The sequence below is a fragment of the Eulemur rufifrons genome, chromosome 2, assembly GCF_041146395.1.
Source record: "Eulemur rufifrons isolate Redbay chromosome 2, OSU_ERuf_1, whole genome shotgun sequence".
NCBI lineage: Eukaryota > Metazoa > Chordata > Mammalia > Primates > Lemuridae > Eulemur > Eulemur rufifrons.
In genome coordinates this window covers 103,556,566-103,572,502 of record NC_090984.1, presented here as the reverse complement: position 1 = coordinate 103,572,502, position 15,937 = coordinate 103,556,566, and the positions used below count along the sequence as shown (strand labels likewise).

The following is a 15,937-nucleotide window of genomic DNA, read 5'->3' as shown; positions in this document are numbered from 1 at the left end:
GAGTTTAGGAGGTGGGAAAAGGAAATAATGGCAACATGAGGGGCTGGAGACAGTGTGGTGTCCTGATGTTGTAGACTAAATTTGATTCTGTTCAAGTTGAGACTTGAGATTTTATCTCGTGTAGACACTGGAGCGGGGTTGTTTTGGGCAGATGTTGGAATGTGGGGAGAGTCCTGGTGGCAGAGAGACCAAATAGGAAGAAGGATGTTGTAATACTCACTGAAGGAAGAGAGGAATTGAGATTAAAAAAAAAAAAAAAATTCGGGAGTAAAATATGCTAGTCTTAGGTATACAGCTCCATGATTTTTTCTTTTTTTAACCTGTGTGTATATTGTGTGTATCCTATGCCTCTCTCAGGATACAGAGTATTTTCCACCTCCTTAAAATTCCTGTGTGCTACAAGATCTCAAACTTAGGCACAGAAATTCATTACTAGTTCTAGGTGGAAGCCAGAAAATGAGGTGGGGCTAACGATGACTCCAAACTTGGGAGACTGGGTAGACTGGATGATGATGCTGTGGACCAAAATAGGTAATACAGGAGGAGGACCAGGTTTTAATTGAGGGAGGGGTTAGGGTGGTGAGAGAAGTTCAGCTTTAGACTTGTTGATTTTGAGGTGCCCATGAGTTGTCTCAGTGGAGCTATACAGGAGGCGGGTGGAAATGTAAATGTGGACTTCTGGAAAGGAGTTTGGGATTGCAGTACAGATTTGTGCATAGTCATCAGCCTGTAAAGTCTATTTGAGAACTAATAAGTAGGTGAGAATTTGCTAGAGAGGGTGTAAATCATGAGATGACTGAGGTTATGATGATAGGCATGTGTTGCTTTTATTGGGACCTCTGTTTTGGTCCCAATAGTGAATAAAATCAGTGACAAAATTTAGTTTAAACATTTAAAAAATAAAATGCCAAGTGAAATTCAGTACTATACCCTCATTATAAAAAAATAGGAAAATCAAACCAGTTTAGAAGATTATAAGCAAGAAGTATTCCTTCTAATCCCATCCAACTCCCTTCCCCAATTTCTTATGTCCCCTTCCAAACACTTTTAGTGCATATAAAAGCATATAATGTATATGGTTTATCTTTTGATTATACTTTGCCATTATTGCTTTGGTTAGGAGTGCCTTTTCAGCCACTTAACAAAAATGGTTGACGGCCCACAGGTATGTGGACAAAATGGCTTGTTTTTTTCCATTCCCTTGCCCTATAATATGTTTTATAGTGATGTGCTTATAGTCTTGACTGAAAAAATCTTTCCTTTGCCTTGTTTTTTTTTTTTTTTTTTTTGGATTTTCAGTAGATTGTAAGATTACTGTTCAAGCAAATGTTTCTTGGTATTTATTGGAGTTCTTAAATCTTCCCTTGATTAATAATGCTAACATAGTGTCACATTCTTGTCTGCTTAATGTGAATGGCTATCTATTTTTTTAACCTGGAGGGACTGATATACTAATATTTTTCTTGATTACCTTATTGACAGTATAACTCTCAAGTTTGCATGACTGAAAGACCTATCAAGAGCTCTCCTAGTGAATCCAGAATTTGAAATGCACTGTAAGACTATAGCCTGTGCTTTGTTGAGAGTAAACTTGATCTCATTGACAGTCTGCTTGAGAGAGACTAAAAGGCATCAGATCTGGGTTCTAAAAATGCCCAATGTTAATTGTGTAATCACTGTAACTTACTTAACCCCTACTTTGCCAGGCTACTTGCTTTTGAAAGAGCGAAGAACATAATATATATTTTTATTCATTCAACAAATATTTATTGATTTGTGCATACTCATCAGCCTGTAAAGTCTATTTGAGAACTAAGTGGTATCTCCTGTGAGATGCCCCTTTCTGTAATATTACTAGTAATAAAAGGAAATATTATCGAGCAAGTGTTAACTATTTGTTAACACTTAATAATAACTATCCTGGCTGCTAGATGTGCAATAATGAACAAAACAGACATAGTGCTTTCCTTCATGGAATATTATATCATTTAAGATGGTAATATCATTATTATCATTATTATTATTATTTAGAGACAGAGTCTCACTCTGTCACTGAGACTGGAGTGCAGTGGCAGGATCATAGCTCACTGCAGCCTCCAACTCCTGGGCTCAAGTGATCCTCCTGCCTCAGCCTCATGATTAGCTAGCTAGGACTACAGGTGCACGCCACCACACCAGCTAATTTTTTTATTTTTTGTAGAGACAAGATTCGCTATGTTGCCTGGGCTGGTCTCAAACTCTTGGCCACACGTGATCCTCCAACCTTGGCCTCGTAAAGTGCTGGAGTTATAGGTGTGAGTCATCGTGCTTGGCCTAATATCATTATTATTGTTTGAATCATGTGAAAGATTAAATTTAACATCAGTACTTAAAGATCAAATAATTTTGTTCTGAGTTCTAAGACTTTTCCACTTGTGAGAGATTTGCATGTCAGTTGGCCTGTTCATCTGCCTCTGCATGCTCAGAATAACTCTGTTTTGACTGAAGCCACATTCAAAAGTCACTTCATGGTTGAACCTGAATTCTTTAAAATACATTTAATTTTAAATATGGCTTTGATGGAATCACACAGTACTTAATAATGGTTTAACTTCTTCCTAGATAGTCTAACCTACAGTATGAATTTACTTGATCTCATTTGGGTGTGTCTGAAATCAAGGCAGCTATCTTTAAAAGAGATCCACCCACAGCACATTAGTTAGAGACTGTGAGGCTCTGTAAATTTTCTGGCTTTTTAATGATATGTACAATTGAAAGGAAATAGTTTAAATAATTTCGTGGTTAAGGGAAGTTTGGCACTGGTATTAAACACATTGTTTTATGGCAAAATATCTTCAGATACAGGTTTTTTTTTTTTGTTTTTTTTTTTGAGACAGAGTCTGGCTCTGTTGCCCGGGCTAGAGTGCCGTGGCCTCAGCCTAGCTCACAGCAACCTCAAACTCCTGGGCTTAAGCAATCCTCCTGCCTCAGCCTCCTGAGTAGCTGGGACTACAGGTATGCACCACCATGCCCGGCTAATTTTTTCTATATATATATTTTTAGTTGTCCAGATAGTTTCTTTCTATTTTTAGTAGAGACGGGGTCTCACTTTTGCTCAGGCTAGTCTCGAACTCCTGACCTCGAGCAATCCTCCCACCATGGCCTCCCAGAGTGCTAGGATTACAGGTGTGAGCCACTATGCCCGACCCAGATACGGTTTTTTAAAGAGATGATCAGGTTGTTATTTTTCTTGTCTTTTAAACTGCTTTTCATTTTGCTTTGCCCAGCTTAATAATTTCATTATGTTGTAACTTTTTAAACAATTTTCTGTCTTTAGATTGTGGCTCATTTCTAGCTATTCTCTTCTAAACACATTACAACCTTACCCCTACGTAAAAGTTTTAGTATTAAATATTGACACCAACTTCTACCCCTTTAGTGAAGAGATTGATGAAGACCTAAACCAATTTTATAAATAGTTTTCCGAAGTTTCTTTTTTAGGCCATCAGATTGAATCAGTACCAGTGCCTATCCTTTATCAAATACAACTATGTATTTCCAAACTTCCAACTTGCAGCATTCAAGCAGCTTTCCAAGGTAAAATATCTGTAGCCCTTGGATATGTATATCAATTACTTTGTATAATTATGGAAATTTTTATTAATTTATTTTCATTTGTTTATATCAGCAGTCCCCAACTTTTTGGCACCAGGAACCATTTCATGGAAGACAATTTTTCCACAAATGGCACGGGGAGCGGGGGGGGGGGGGGGGGGGGGGGAGTGGGGGGGGCAGGGCCGGTGGTGAGGAATGCAGGGATGAGGGGCCAGGGATCAGACAGTGACGTGAGCAATGGGGAGTGCCTGTAAATACAGGTGAAGCTTGGCTGGCTGCTCACTGCTCATCTCCTGCTGTGCACTTTTGTCCCCACCCCCACAAATTTCATGTAAGACAATGTTTTTAGGGGTGGGGTGGGTGGTGGAGCTCTGTGGCCTGAGGGTTGGGGACCGCAGGTTTATATTATATCTCTGATCGGGTTGCCTGAGTGGACAAGCAAGGATCTTATAGTTATTTGGGACTTCTCACAACTCTGATATCATGTTTAATTGACATTATGCTCTTAGTAATTTTTTTTTAATTTCCAATCATCATTTGTACCTTGCAGTCCTAGTAAATTTTGATTGACCTTCCTCACTGCAGTCAGTTGTTCAAAGTTAAGATTAAAGTTAACACACAAACTCCTTCTATTGTGGACTTTTTTTGTAAAACAAGATTTCCACTAAAACTGACCAAAAAATAAAAGGTTTTAATCTATGAGATCAAAAGTAAAGTAGGTTGGGTTTTGTATATTAAAATCCAAGTAGCCCATGCTGGGCTTTGTGGCTCACGCCTATAATCCTAGCACTGTGGGAGGGCCGAGGCTGGAGCATCGCTTAAATTTGAGGTTGCTGTGAGCTATGCTGATGCCACGGCACTCTAGTCCTGGTGACACAGTGAGACTCTGTCTCAAAAAAAAAAAAAAGAAAACAAAAAAGACCAAAAAACCGAGTATCCCAAAGGTTAAAACAAGGGATAATCTTACAGTGTTTGGAAATGGATGCTTAGGTCAAGATGAGAGGGGACCGAATGAACTCATGACAGTGACTGGTCATTCTAACAGTTTTTCCTCTTGTGTTAGGTTTCACTTTCTTTTTACTTTTATATGGTGCTGGATCACACTTATATAAACATCTTACTTTTTGGCATAATTTATTTGCATTATCACTACCAAGAAAGGCTAACATGCACCACATGTTCTATGGGGCCCTAGCACTGATAATTATTTGGAGTACTATGGCTGGGTGGCTTTGAGAATGTGTGGCAGTGAAACACTGACAAATATTTTACATTCTAAAATTGAATTTACTTTTGAACACTTCTTCTGTAAGCTAATGTAGTATTTTTCAGGATAGGCTTTCTCTTTGCTGATTTATATTTTTTGTTTTCTTTATTGGAACAAAGGAAGTTATGCTTTCTCCAATCACAGCATTTTAGGATCTATTTCACAAAATCAAAAATCAGTGTTAGGCATTGTTTTTAGGCAGTCCTTCTCACTCTCATCTTTTTTTTTTAACTGTTCATCCGAAGTATATAATATATAAATTATTTCTATTGAAAATAGGCCGGGCACAGTGGCTCACGCCTATAATCCTAGCACTCTGGGAGGCCGAGATGGGAGGATCGCTCGAGGTCAGGAGTTCGAGACCAGCCTGATCAAGAGCGAGACCCGTCTCTACTAAAAAAAAAAAAAAAAATAGAAAGAAATGATCTGGCCGGGCGCAGTGGCTCACACCTGTAATCCTATCACTCTGGGAGGCCGAGGCGGGTGGATCGTTTGAGCTCAGGAGTTCGAGACCAGCCTGAGCAATGAGCGAGACCCCATCTCTACTAAAAATAGAAAGAAATTATCTGGCCAACTAAAAATATATATAGAAAAATTTAGCGGGGCTTGGTGGTGCATGCCTGTAGTCCCAGCTACTCGGGAGGCTGAGGTAGCAGGATTGCTTAAGCCCAGGAGTTTGAGGTTGCTGTGAATTAGGCTGACGCCACAGCACTCACTCTAACCTGGGCAACAGAGCAAGACTCTGTCTCAAAAAAAAAAAAAAAAAGAAAGAAAGAAATGATCTGGACAGCTAAAAATATGTAGAAAAAATTAGCCAGGCATGGTGGCACATGCTTGTAGTCCCAGCTACTCGGGAGGCTGAGGCAGAAGGATTGCTTCAGCCCAGGAGTTTGAGGTTGCTGTGAGCTAGGCTGACACCACAGCACTCTAGCCCGGGCAACAGAGCGAGACTCTATCTCCAAAAAAAAAAAGAAAAGAAAAGAAAACAAGTATGCCCTGCTTAGATCTTAGTGTTTCATTTGACTATTACTTACAGAATTCTTAAGGTATAATTCTGTGAATCTGTGAGGAGTTAGATTTTGAGTAGAAATCTTTTTCTTAATGTGATTACAATAAACATTTCTAATTTCTCTTTTAGATCCATCATGTTACACAAAATGGAGGACTATATAAAAGACCATTTAATGAAGCTTTTGAAGAAACACCAATGCTGGTTGCTGTGCTCACATATGTGGGGTATGGTGTACTCACCCTCTTTGGATATCTTCGAGATTTCTTGAGACATTGGAGAATTGAAAAGTGTCACCATGCAACAGAAAGAGAAGAACAAAAGGTAATTGTTAAAGAATTTTTGATGTCTCTGGGCAGGAGAACTTAGTTCACTTCACTGTATTTTCTCTGTGTACGCCTTAGTGCCTCTGGAGTTTTACACCTTACATATGTATTACCTATTCTCAATAAATAAATAAAATTAGAGTAAAGAGTGCCTGATTTTACTAAAAATAAAACAAACCTGTTTGTTATTGGCATGTGAAATATGGAGAGGTTGTCCTCCAGCCTAGGGAATGCATCAGTTTAGAGAAGGACTTAATACGTTAGATTTTTTTTGTTGTCCGTCATACTTCTCACTTTTGTGGTACCTTAAAGGAAAGAGGCAGGTGTGGAAGCAGCAAGGTCACCACTGAGAGAGGAGACAGTAAACACTGATTGTAGAAGAAACTTCAGGGAATGGGTTTTGGTCATGTGGTGGGAGGGGGAAGAGTGCTTCATGAAAACACAAGAGAGGGAAGGACCTTGTCAACTACTAGGAAGACAAAACGAGTTGGTGTATGTATGGATTGAAAAGTCCAGCTCCTAGGAGAACTCAGGATCAGGCATACTTCCCTCTCATCTCAACCATCTTGTACCCCCATCCCAGTCCCCAGCACCACAAGTTGGCCATCCTACTCATTGCTGTGAAACACCTATAAGTTAATTTCATTAAGAAGGTATTTTTTTTTTAATAATAGAACCCCTCAGTACAGTAGGCCAATCTTATTTTCATTATTTGAAAGCCCAGACAAGTTTTTAAGTTTTTTTTGATTCATCTTCTATTTTACCCTTGAGTGTGTCCACCTAGAGTGCATCCACAATTTGTTGATTTTGTACATCTGTCAGTTATAGCTTACTGTACACTTACTGTGTTGTACAGTCTTGCAGTTACCTGTCCACAGGCCTGTCTCCTCCTACTAGACTGAGTGGATGGCGGTTGTGACTGATGGGAGCTAAAGTTTTATTTATATATTCAAACTAAAAACTCTTTATCTACAGAGACCTCTCATAATGTGGAAACATAGAAACTTAACAATTGACATGTAAAACTGGGGGTGGGGGAAGTGCTGATTGTGCTGTGTAGACAAGAGCTTCTTGGCTGAGGAGATAGTGTAAGCAAAGGCACAAGGAATGTTGGAGAGAACTTGGAATGTGGATATTTAAGAAATTGTGTTTTGAAAGTCAAATGAAGAAGTTTGGTAGATAGTGAGGAATCTGGGGCAGTTTTTATCAGGGAAATGACTATAGGACTTGCACAGCTGGTACTCAGAATGTGATGAACAAATGAATAGAATGAATGAAATGATGAAGATGTATCTGAATTACTTTGTGAAACAGTACGTTATCTTTGGAACTTGTTTCATGTTTCCAGAGGGTAAATTGACTAAGTATTGGGGGCTGCCTGTATATACTTAACTTTGTGTAAAAGAATTCGAACACATGGATTTTATTCTTAAGTAGTTTGTAATTTTGTTGAGGAAATACAAACACTTCAAACTTATGTGCCTTTGTAAAACTATTGTACAAGTAAATAGTGCCTGAATTATATGAAGATGTGAACAGAATAATCTGAGTAGCATAGGGTTAATCAGGAAATAATTCTTGGAGGAAGTAAGAGGAGGAAATATGTGGAATAGAGGAAGACATTTGCCTCTGCAGTTGGAGAGGAGAGTTGCACTATTCAAATTCATTTCAGTAGGATTTCACATAGATAACATTAGCAGTTAAAACAGCCAACTTCTGCCATTTTCTTGTAAAAATTCAGCTTTTACGGGGAAAGGAAGGGTCATTCAGCCTTATGATAGATCATGTTTGTTTGCTGATGCTGGATTAGATGTGAACGGGGTAGGCAAATTAAGTATTAAATTGAAAGAGGTGAGGGAAAGTTCCTGCTTGGGATCATAAAATGCAAATACAATGTTGCTGCTTCCTCATTTCACTGAGTGAGTGATATCCATAACCACATCCTGATTTTCTTCCTCATTCCATTACAAAAGAGAGTCCAATTTAACTGTTTATGTTAGTTCCTTGTTATAGGGAAATACAATGTGTTGCTTTGGGTAGAACTGAATCATACGGTCACACTAATAAAGATGAGTTTGCTATATTTTATACAAATTAAATAAAATTCTTGGAATTCTTTACACCTTGATCCTCTGTTATTAGTGGTGTTCTGGATGAGAGTGTTGTTTTTCTTACTCTACACTAGATTTTTTTATGTGAGGTGAAGCTAGTAGTTTAGAAACATGAATATGATAGATGCAGCAAAAGCTTGAACTAATAAAAAATGGTCTAATATCCAGATAGGAAATGGCTAGAAAGCTAATAATTTACTAAATTATGGTAGGTAGTTACCATACACTTACTAAACTTTAACATTTTACCTCCACAGCTTATTCGTGATCAGATATTCAAATACAGAAGGGATAGGATACAGGGAAGGGACATTTTATGTCCATATCCTGATATGTTTAATTTTTAAGATACAAAAGAAAGAAATCAATTGAAATTCTCCAGGAAAAGCGTTCTCAGAAGGATTTTATTTTTGACCTCCTTCAAAATGTAGCGTGCCGGCCGGGCCCGATGGCTCATGCCTATAATCCTAGCACTTTGGGAAGCCGAAGAGAGAGGAAGAACAAGGATTGCTTGAGGCCAAGAGCTTGAGACCAGCCTGGGCAACATAGCGAGACTCTGTCTCTACAAAAAATATAAAGATTAGCCAGATGTGGTGGTGCGTGTCTGTAGTCCTAGCTACTCCGGAGGCTAAGACCGGAGGATCACTTGAGCCCAGGAGTTTGAGGTTGCAGTGAGCTGTGATTGCACCACTGCACTCCAGCGTGGGCAACTGAGGAAGACTTTGTCTCAAAAAAAGAAAAAGTAGCTTACTTCTTATTCTGGTAGTTGGCATTTTAGCAGTATCTTAGGAAACTATTAATGTAGTATAGTTGCCTAGTGTTTTAAGCTTGGGGATTGATCACTTTTGCTCTTCAAGAAGCGTTTTATTCACATGGTTTCCAGGACATTATAATTACCTGTTTTTCTTTTGCCTTTCTGGCTATTTTTTTTTTCTTATTCTCTTTTGCTGGGTCCTCTTCATCTGCTTTTGAATACACTTCAGTACCTTCTGTGTGCCGTAACTTGCAAATTTCTCTCTCTCACTGACTTCCCCATTGAACTCTAGACCCTTATATCCAGCTGCCCACTTGACATTCCCACATAGGCAGGCATCTCAAACTTTACACATCTAAAACTGAACTGATACTCTTTCTAACCAGTAAAACTAAGCTAATATCCCTTCTAACCAGCTAGCTGTCTTCCCCATCTTCATGAATGACAACTCTTCTGCCAGTTGCTTAGGCTAAAAACCCTGGAGTTACCCTTGATTCTTCTTTCTGTCACACACCACGTGTGGCCCATCAGCAAATCCAGATGCAATGACTTCTCGTCGACCTTCATTACCACCCAGACACCATATCCTACTGCTTGGCCCTTCCTTATCTGCTCCAGCAACACTGGCATCTTTGCTAGTTTTTGAACGTGCCAAGCACACTCTTGCCTCACTGCCATTGCACTTGCTGTTTGTCCTGCCAGGAAAGCTTTTCCTCCAGATAGTCCCATGAACGGTTCTCTACCTTCCTTTTTGTCCTCTATTCTACCTGACTACCCGAGCTAAATTGAAGCAAGACTCCAGCATTATACATCTCCCTTCCTTGCTTGCTTTTGTTTCCATTAGTATTGTTTACTATCTAACTTTATATTTTATACATTTATCTCATTTAGGATCTCTTCCAGAATATAAATCCCAGTGCCTAGATGCGTGCTTTGCACATTTTAGACACGCAGTAAATGTTTAAGATACTGATCATAACGTGAGTGGTGATAATAGTAACAATGAAAAGTATTTTGAAGTATTTATGGTCAGGGGTGTGTGTGTATACACATATGCACATAGAAACACACAAATGACTCATATGTAGGGAAAACAAGTGTCTTTAATCTTAAAATCTCATTTTATGCCTTTAAGGACAGCATAGAAACAGCAAGGAAGTGGCTTCCTGTCTTTAACATTAAAAACAGGAAAGAACAGACAGTAGTGTGACTTATACAAACAATAAGGAAAGCTCTTAATTAACCATGGTTCATAGGTTTTCAAATCAACAATCTCATAACCTTTCATAGGTTATTTCACCTATTTTTTTCATTAAATAGAAGTAAAGACAGAATTGTTGGTTTATAAAATAAATAATTCTAGCTGTATGATGCTCTTAACCATAGGTTAACTCTATTTCCATACTTCCTCAGGAGGCAATTATTTGGGATTTTTAAATTTTTAGTTTAAGTTTTGAAACAATTTTTTCATGTTTCAGTTACTTCTAGACCTTATGAGGTTATTTCCTTCTTTAGTAGAAAAGATGTTGCCCAAATAAAAATTCAAAACACTATGGACTTTTTTCACTGGCCTGTCTTTGGTATGCAATATTATGTTTATTACTGTCAAATGTCTTGAAATCTTTCAGCAGTGCTATAGTACCAGCAAACACCATTAGAATGTTTTTAAAGACAAAGACTTTCAGCTGTGTAGCCTTCAGTTTCAATGGCTGAGAGTCCTCAGGCACCTTGAGCTTTTCCAGATAGGTAAGTGTCTTAGCACTATCAGACAAAGTAGGTTTTCCTGTGATCAGATGTTAGGCTAAGTAAATTTGGATACAGGTTTTTGCCAGAGTCATGCAGCTCAACAAACTCTGTGACATAAAACTTTCAGAATAAACTGTGTGTCATGGAAAATATTTTTTTTTCTATATAGAAAGTTTGGGATTTATTTAATTGGGACATATTCTTTCCATTTTTTTGCACTTTCCATTATTTTTTAATCTTTTTGTTTGTTATGTATAACCAGTATACACATATATGCAGCACACATCTAGAAACATTAATAAAAAGTAAATGTGAAATATAATAATAAATGCTTTTATAAGTAAGCAGCCATGAAACCACCACCTCAGGAGTAGCATGTCGCCATCATTGCAGAAACCACCCCCCGCCCCCTGCCTGGTGTACCCCTTCTCAATCTTACCTTTTCCCTTTTCCCTGAGATAAACATTCTCCTGACTTTTCCTTATGGTTCTATCACCTGTGTGTGCATCTGTAAAGAATAAAATTTAGCTAAGTCTGCTTTTGAACTTTACATATAAATGCATTTGCATTGTATATATGTTTTTGTGCCTTGTTTACTCAAACAGGCTTCAGATGTTTGTGGATCTCCATTTTTCATTGCTGTATAATATCTCTTTGTGTGTATATCATACTTTATTCATTCTAATATTGATGAACATTGAGACTTTTTGTCAGTAACTAATAAAGCTGCTGTAAACAGTCTGAGATATACATTTCCTGGGCATGTACTATGAGTTTCTCCGGGCTTGGAATTCTTGGGTTATAGAGTATGCATCTCTTTAATTCCATTACTAGTGCTAAATTGTTTTCCAAAGTGATTGTACCAGTTATACCAGCTGTGTTGAGAATTCTTATTGTTCTACATCTTTACCCACACTTAGTAGTGTCAGAACTTAAAATTTTTGCCAATTTGATTGGTATATATGTACTAGTATCTCATTGTGGTTTTGATTTGCATTTCTCTACTGCCCAGTGTAGCTGAGCACCTTTTTAAATGTTTAGTGACCATTGGAAGTGCTGATTTCATGAAGTACCTATTCATCTCTTTTGCCTGTTTTCCTATTTGGTTTCTGTCTTTTTCTTAGTATAGGAAATCTTTATGTATTGTAGAAGATATTTTGCAACTACCTTCTCCCATTTTGTGGCTTGTCTTTTCACTCTCTTTTAAAATTTAATTTATTTTTTAGAGAAAGTTCTTGCTCTGTTGCCCATGCTGGAGTGCAGTGGTGCGACCATAGCTCACTACAACCTCGAACTCGGGGGCTAAAGCAATCCCCTTGCCTCAGCCTCCTGCGTAGCCAGGACTATAGGCATGCCACCACGCCTGGCTAATTTTTTTATTTTTTGTAGAGATGAGGTCCCACTATGTTGCCCAGACTGATCTCGAACTCCTGTCCTCAAGCAATCTTCCCACCTCAGCCTTCCAAAGTGGTAGTATTACAGGCATGAGCCACCACACCCAGCCTGTATGGTCTTTTGATGAACAGAAGTTTTTTGAAGTAAGCAAATTTATCAGTCTTCCTTTATGAATAGTACTTTATGTGCCATGTTTAAAACATTTTTTTCTTATCCCAAGCTCATGAATATATCTTTCTATTTTCATTGTGTTTTAATCCATACATATTACATCGAATCATATGAAACTGCCATGTTTGACCAGTTTTGAACTACTAAAATGACAATTTCATATGATTCAACCTAATAAAATAAAGTAGAAAGGGCATACATTTGGTCATAGCATTTTTAAAGAAGTAGAATTTAAGTATATAGTATGAATGATGATTGGTAAGTTACATATAGATTGTAGTAGGAATTGTTAATTCACACCAAGAAATTGCTTCCCTACATTTATTACCTGTTTTTACATGGAAGAAATAAACTGGCCTTCAGGAATGTGGAGCCCTGGCCCTTGGCTCTGGAATTCAAAAACACATTTCTCTGGGGATTCTGGTCATCTTCCCCTATCTCATGGGGCTGAAAGACTGGTCTGAATACAGAGCAGGCACCAACCAGTTCATTCATTTACACACCCATTTTTCTGTGTGGACGTGTGTGTGTACGCATGACCACCCTCTCTCAGCTTTTCAGAGAATATTGCTTTTGTCTTAGGGGCCGTAGTCCTTTTATTCAGTAGACTCTGGAGTTTTATCTTGAGACATTTGGGAAATTTGAGATTTGCGATCATTCTTATTATAGCCTGTTTCTCACACTGCAGGTTAATTCCATGTTCAGGTTTTACTCCTCTGTGCCTACCGTGTGTGGGGCTTATTTAGTTTCCATTAAATTTTTACCTCCTTTGATGGGCAAGGATTTTGTTTTATTTAGTTTTTTTGTTTTTAAATTGGATGGAACGTTCAATATAAGATATTCATTAATTGAATTTTCTCATTGAGAAAGATAATTTATTGAATGGAGGATTTATACATGTCATTACTCCAAACCATTATTCATTTGATAATCCATATTTCATTTATCCAAAAGTTGTATTTTCTAAGAACCTTTATTTACTTTCTTGTATTTCATTTTCTCTTTGCTGATGAATGCAGCATTTGAAGTGTTATTTTGTTGGTGAGTAAGGATGGTATTTTTCATAAATCAAGTTTTTGTCACTTATCTATTATTCAGGTGACAGGGAATAGAAAATTCAAATCCTAGTTGAACTCTTGTTGGTACTAGGCCCACTTATGCTGTTGCTCATTTGCCTCGTGTATCTGGGTGAGATTCTTGTCTGTGTCCTTGGCAGCACTATGTGTTGTATATCATGCGCTGTCACGCTTAGTGCCAGTAGTTAAAACTATGCATGTTTTAAACCTGGTGCCTCTAATATGGAGGGAAGGCAGAGTAAATGAAAATAATAGAACTCTTTTTGTTTTCTAGTAACTATGGAAAGGTACAGGTAGATCAAACTTTAGATTGAATTATTTCTTACCTCATAAAGAAATTTCAAATAGAGAATTATTTTTGTTTTATTTTATTTTTTGCTTTTGTTTTATTGTAGTAAAATTCACACAACATAAGATGAACCATTTTAAAATGTACAATTCAGTGTTATTTACTATATTTACAATGTTGTGCAATCATCTCCTCTATTTAGTTCCAAAACATTTTATCACTCCTAAAGGAAACCCGTACCTATTAAGTCACCCATTACTCTTTCTCTGCCATCTCCTGACAGCTACTAATCTACCTCTGTCTCTATGGTTTTAACTATTCTTGATATTTTAAATAAATGGGATCATGTAGTATGTATCTTTCTGTGTCTAACTTCCTTCACCTAGCATAATGTTTTCAAGGTTTATCCACCATTGTAGTGCATAACAGTACTTCATTCCTTTTTATCACTGAATACTGTTCCGTTGTTTGGATATGCCAAAATTTTATTGCCACCTTTTGGCCGTTGTGAACAGTGCTGCTGTGAACACTCATGTACACATACTTGTTTGAATGTCTTTTGGGTACATACCTAGGAATGGAATTGCTGGGTCATATGGAAAATTTACGGTTACCTTTTTGAGAACCCACCAGACTTTTCCACATTGGCTGTGCATTTTACATTTCTACCAGCAATGTATTATGTTAAGATCTTTCTAAGAATCTTATAGTTTTATATTTTACATTTAAGTCTGTGCTCGTTTCAAGTTAATTATTTTATAAGGCGTGTGAGTTCAAGGGTCATTTTGGGGGCCTATGGATGTCCAGTTGCCTTAGTGAGAATGTTGTTTTGAAAAGGAGTATGAAGGTCTAAACACCTTATACTGTCATTTTGTAGATTTTTATTTCTTGCACCCTGTTTTTCTTTACTTAGCCAAGTTTTGAATAGAAGTAAAGCTATTTTGTGATTCTGATATAAATTTGTTGTTTAAAGACTACGTACTGACTAGAGTTGGTTTACTTATCTCAGTTTTTTCCTTGCACTAGGCACATAGGTCAAGGGTGGAACCTTAAATCATTGAGAAGGCACTGAGACATTTCTGAGCACATTTTCTGAGCTTTTTATCCCAATAACAAAGCAGTGATTGTTTGCCTCAGATGTCTGTTTGAGAGAAATTTTGTCCTCTGATATGTTGAGACTCATGCCCTAGACTCTAACACAAGTAAAAGTTATTAAATTAGAACTGACATTGAGAATTCTTTTTTTTTTGAGACAGAGTCTCACTCTGTTGCCCAGGCTAGAGTGAGTGCCTTGGCGTCAGCCTAGCTCACAGCAACCTCAAATTCCTGAACTCAAGCGATCCTCCTGTCTCAGCCTCCCGAGTAGCTGGGACTACAGGCATGCACCACCATGCCCGGCTAATTTTTTCTATATATATTTTTAGCTGTCCATATAATTTCTTTCTATTTTTAGTAGAGATGGGGTCTCGCTCTTGCTCAGGCTGGTCTCGAACTCCTGAGCTCAAACGATCCGCCCACCTTGGCCTCCCAGAGTGCTAGGATTACAGGCGTGAGCCACCACGCCCGGCCGAGAATTCTTATTGGAATTCATGGTAGCACTATCACTAATAGTGCTGGCGTGGAATAGTGCTAGAGTGTCAGTTTTGGCTAAATCACTGAATTGTGTGACTTGGACAAATAATTTAAATTTTATTCTTTAAATCTATAAAATATAGTTAATAACTTACTAAAATATTTCATCTCAACAATAACTATAGCGAATATGCTGTTGAAATAATCAAGTTTCAATGGAGGTAACTGAAGTCATTGTAGGTCATTCAAGCAAACAGGGAATTAGGCATTTATAACACTGTGGAAGGGCTGGAGCCGTGAGGTTAGGGCCTCCATACTCCAAGTAAGCAACCACCCCAAATTAGGAAACTGCCCCTGCCACAGGTATCCTAGGTGCTGCCATCATAACAGCTCCACTGCCAGAAGCTGGTAAATAGGCAATGGAATGTGGACTCTAGCTGACACTGCCGGCACTACAGGTCTGCTGGAGCTTGCTTCCTACCCTGATGCAAAAAACATGGCCTCTTTCTTCCACATCTTGTGTGAGTTTCTCTACATCACATCTACAACCCAATCACAAAGGTGTCCAGGAAATACAGTCTTTAAAAGCTTTCTAGCTTATGTATATGTATCTGTGTCTGACTGCGT

The 15,937-nt window shown here is 38.0% G+C and overlaps 1 protein-coding gene across 2 annotated transcripts in view; it reads left to right on the top strand.

The window, feature by feature from the left end:
* The window catches only part of SPTLC2 (serine palmitoyltransferase long chain base subunit 2), a 92,422-nt gene that overhangs the window by 14,286 nt on the left and 62,199 nt on the right, over window positions 1-15,937 (top strand). For both annotated transcript variants that reach the window (XM_069465168.1, XM_069465169.1), the window contains exon 2: window positions 6,000-6,194. In XM_069465168.1, the coding sequence (XP_069321269.1) occupies window positions 6,000-6,194 (195 nt within the window). The remainder of the gene's footprint in view (window positions 1-5,999; window positions 6,195-15,937) is intronic.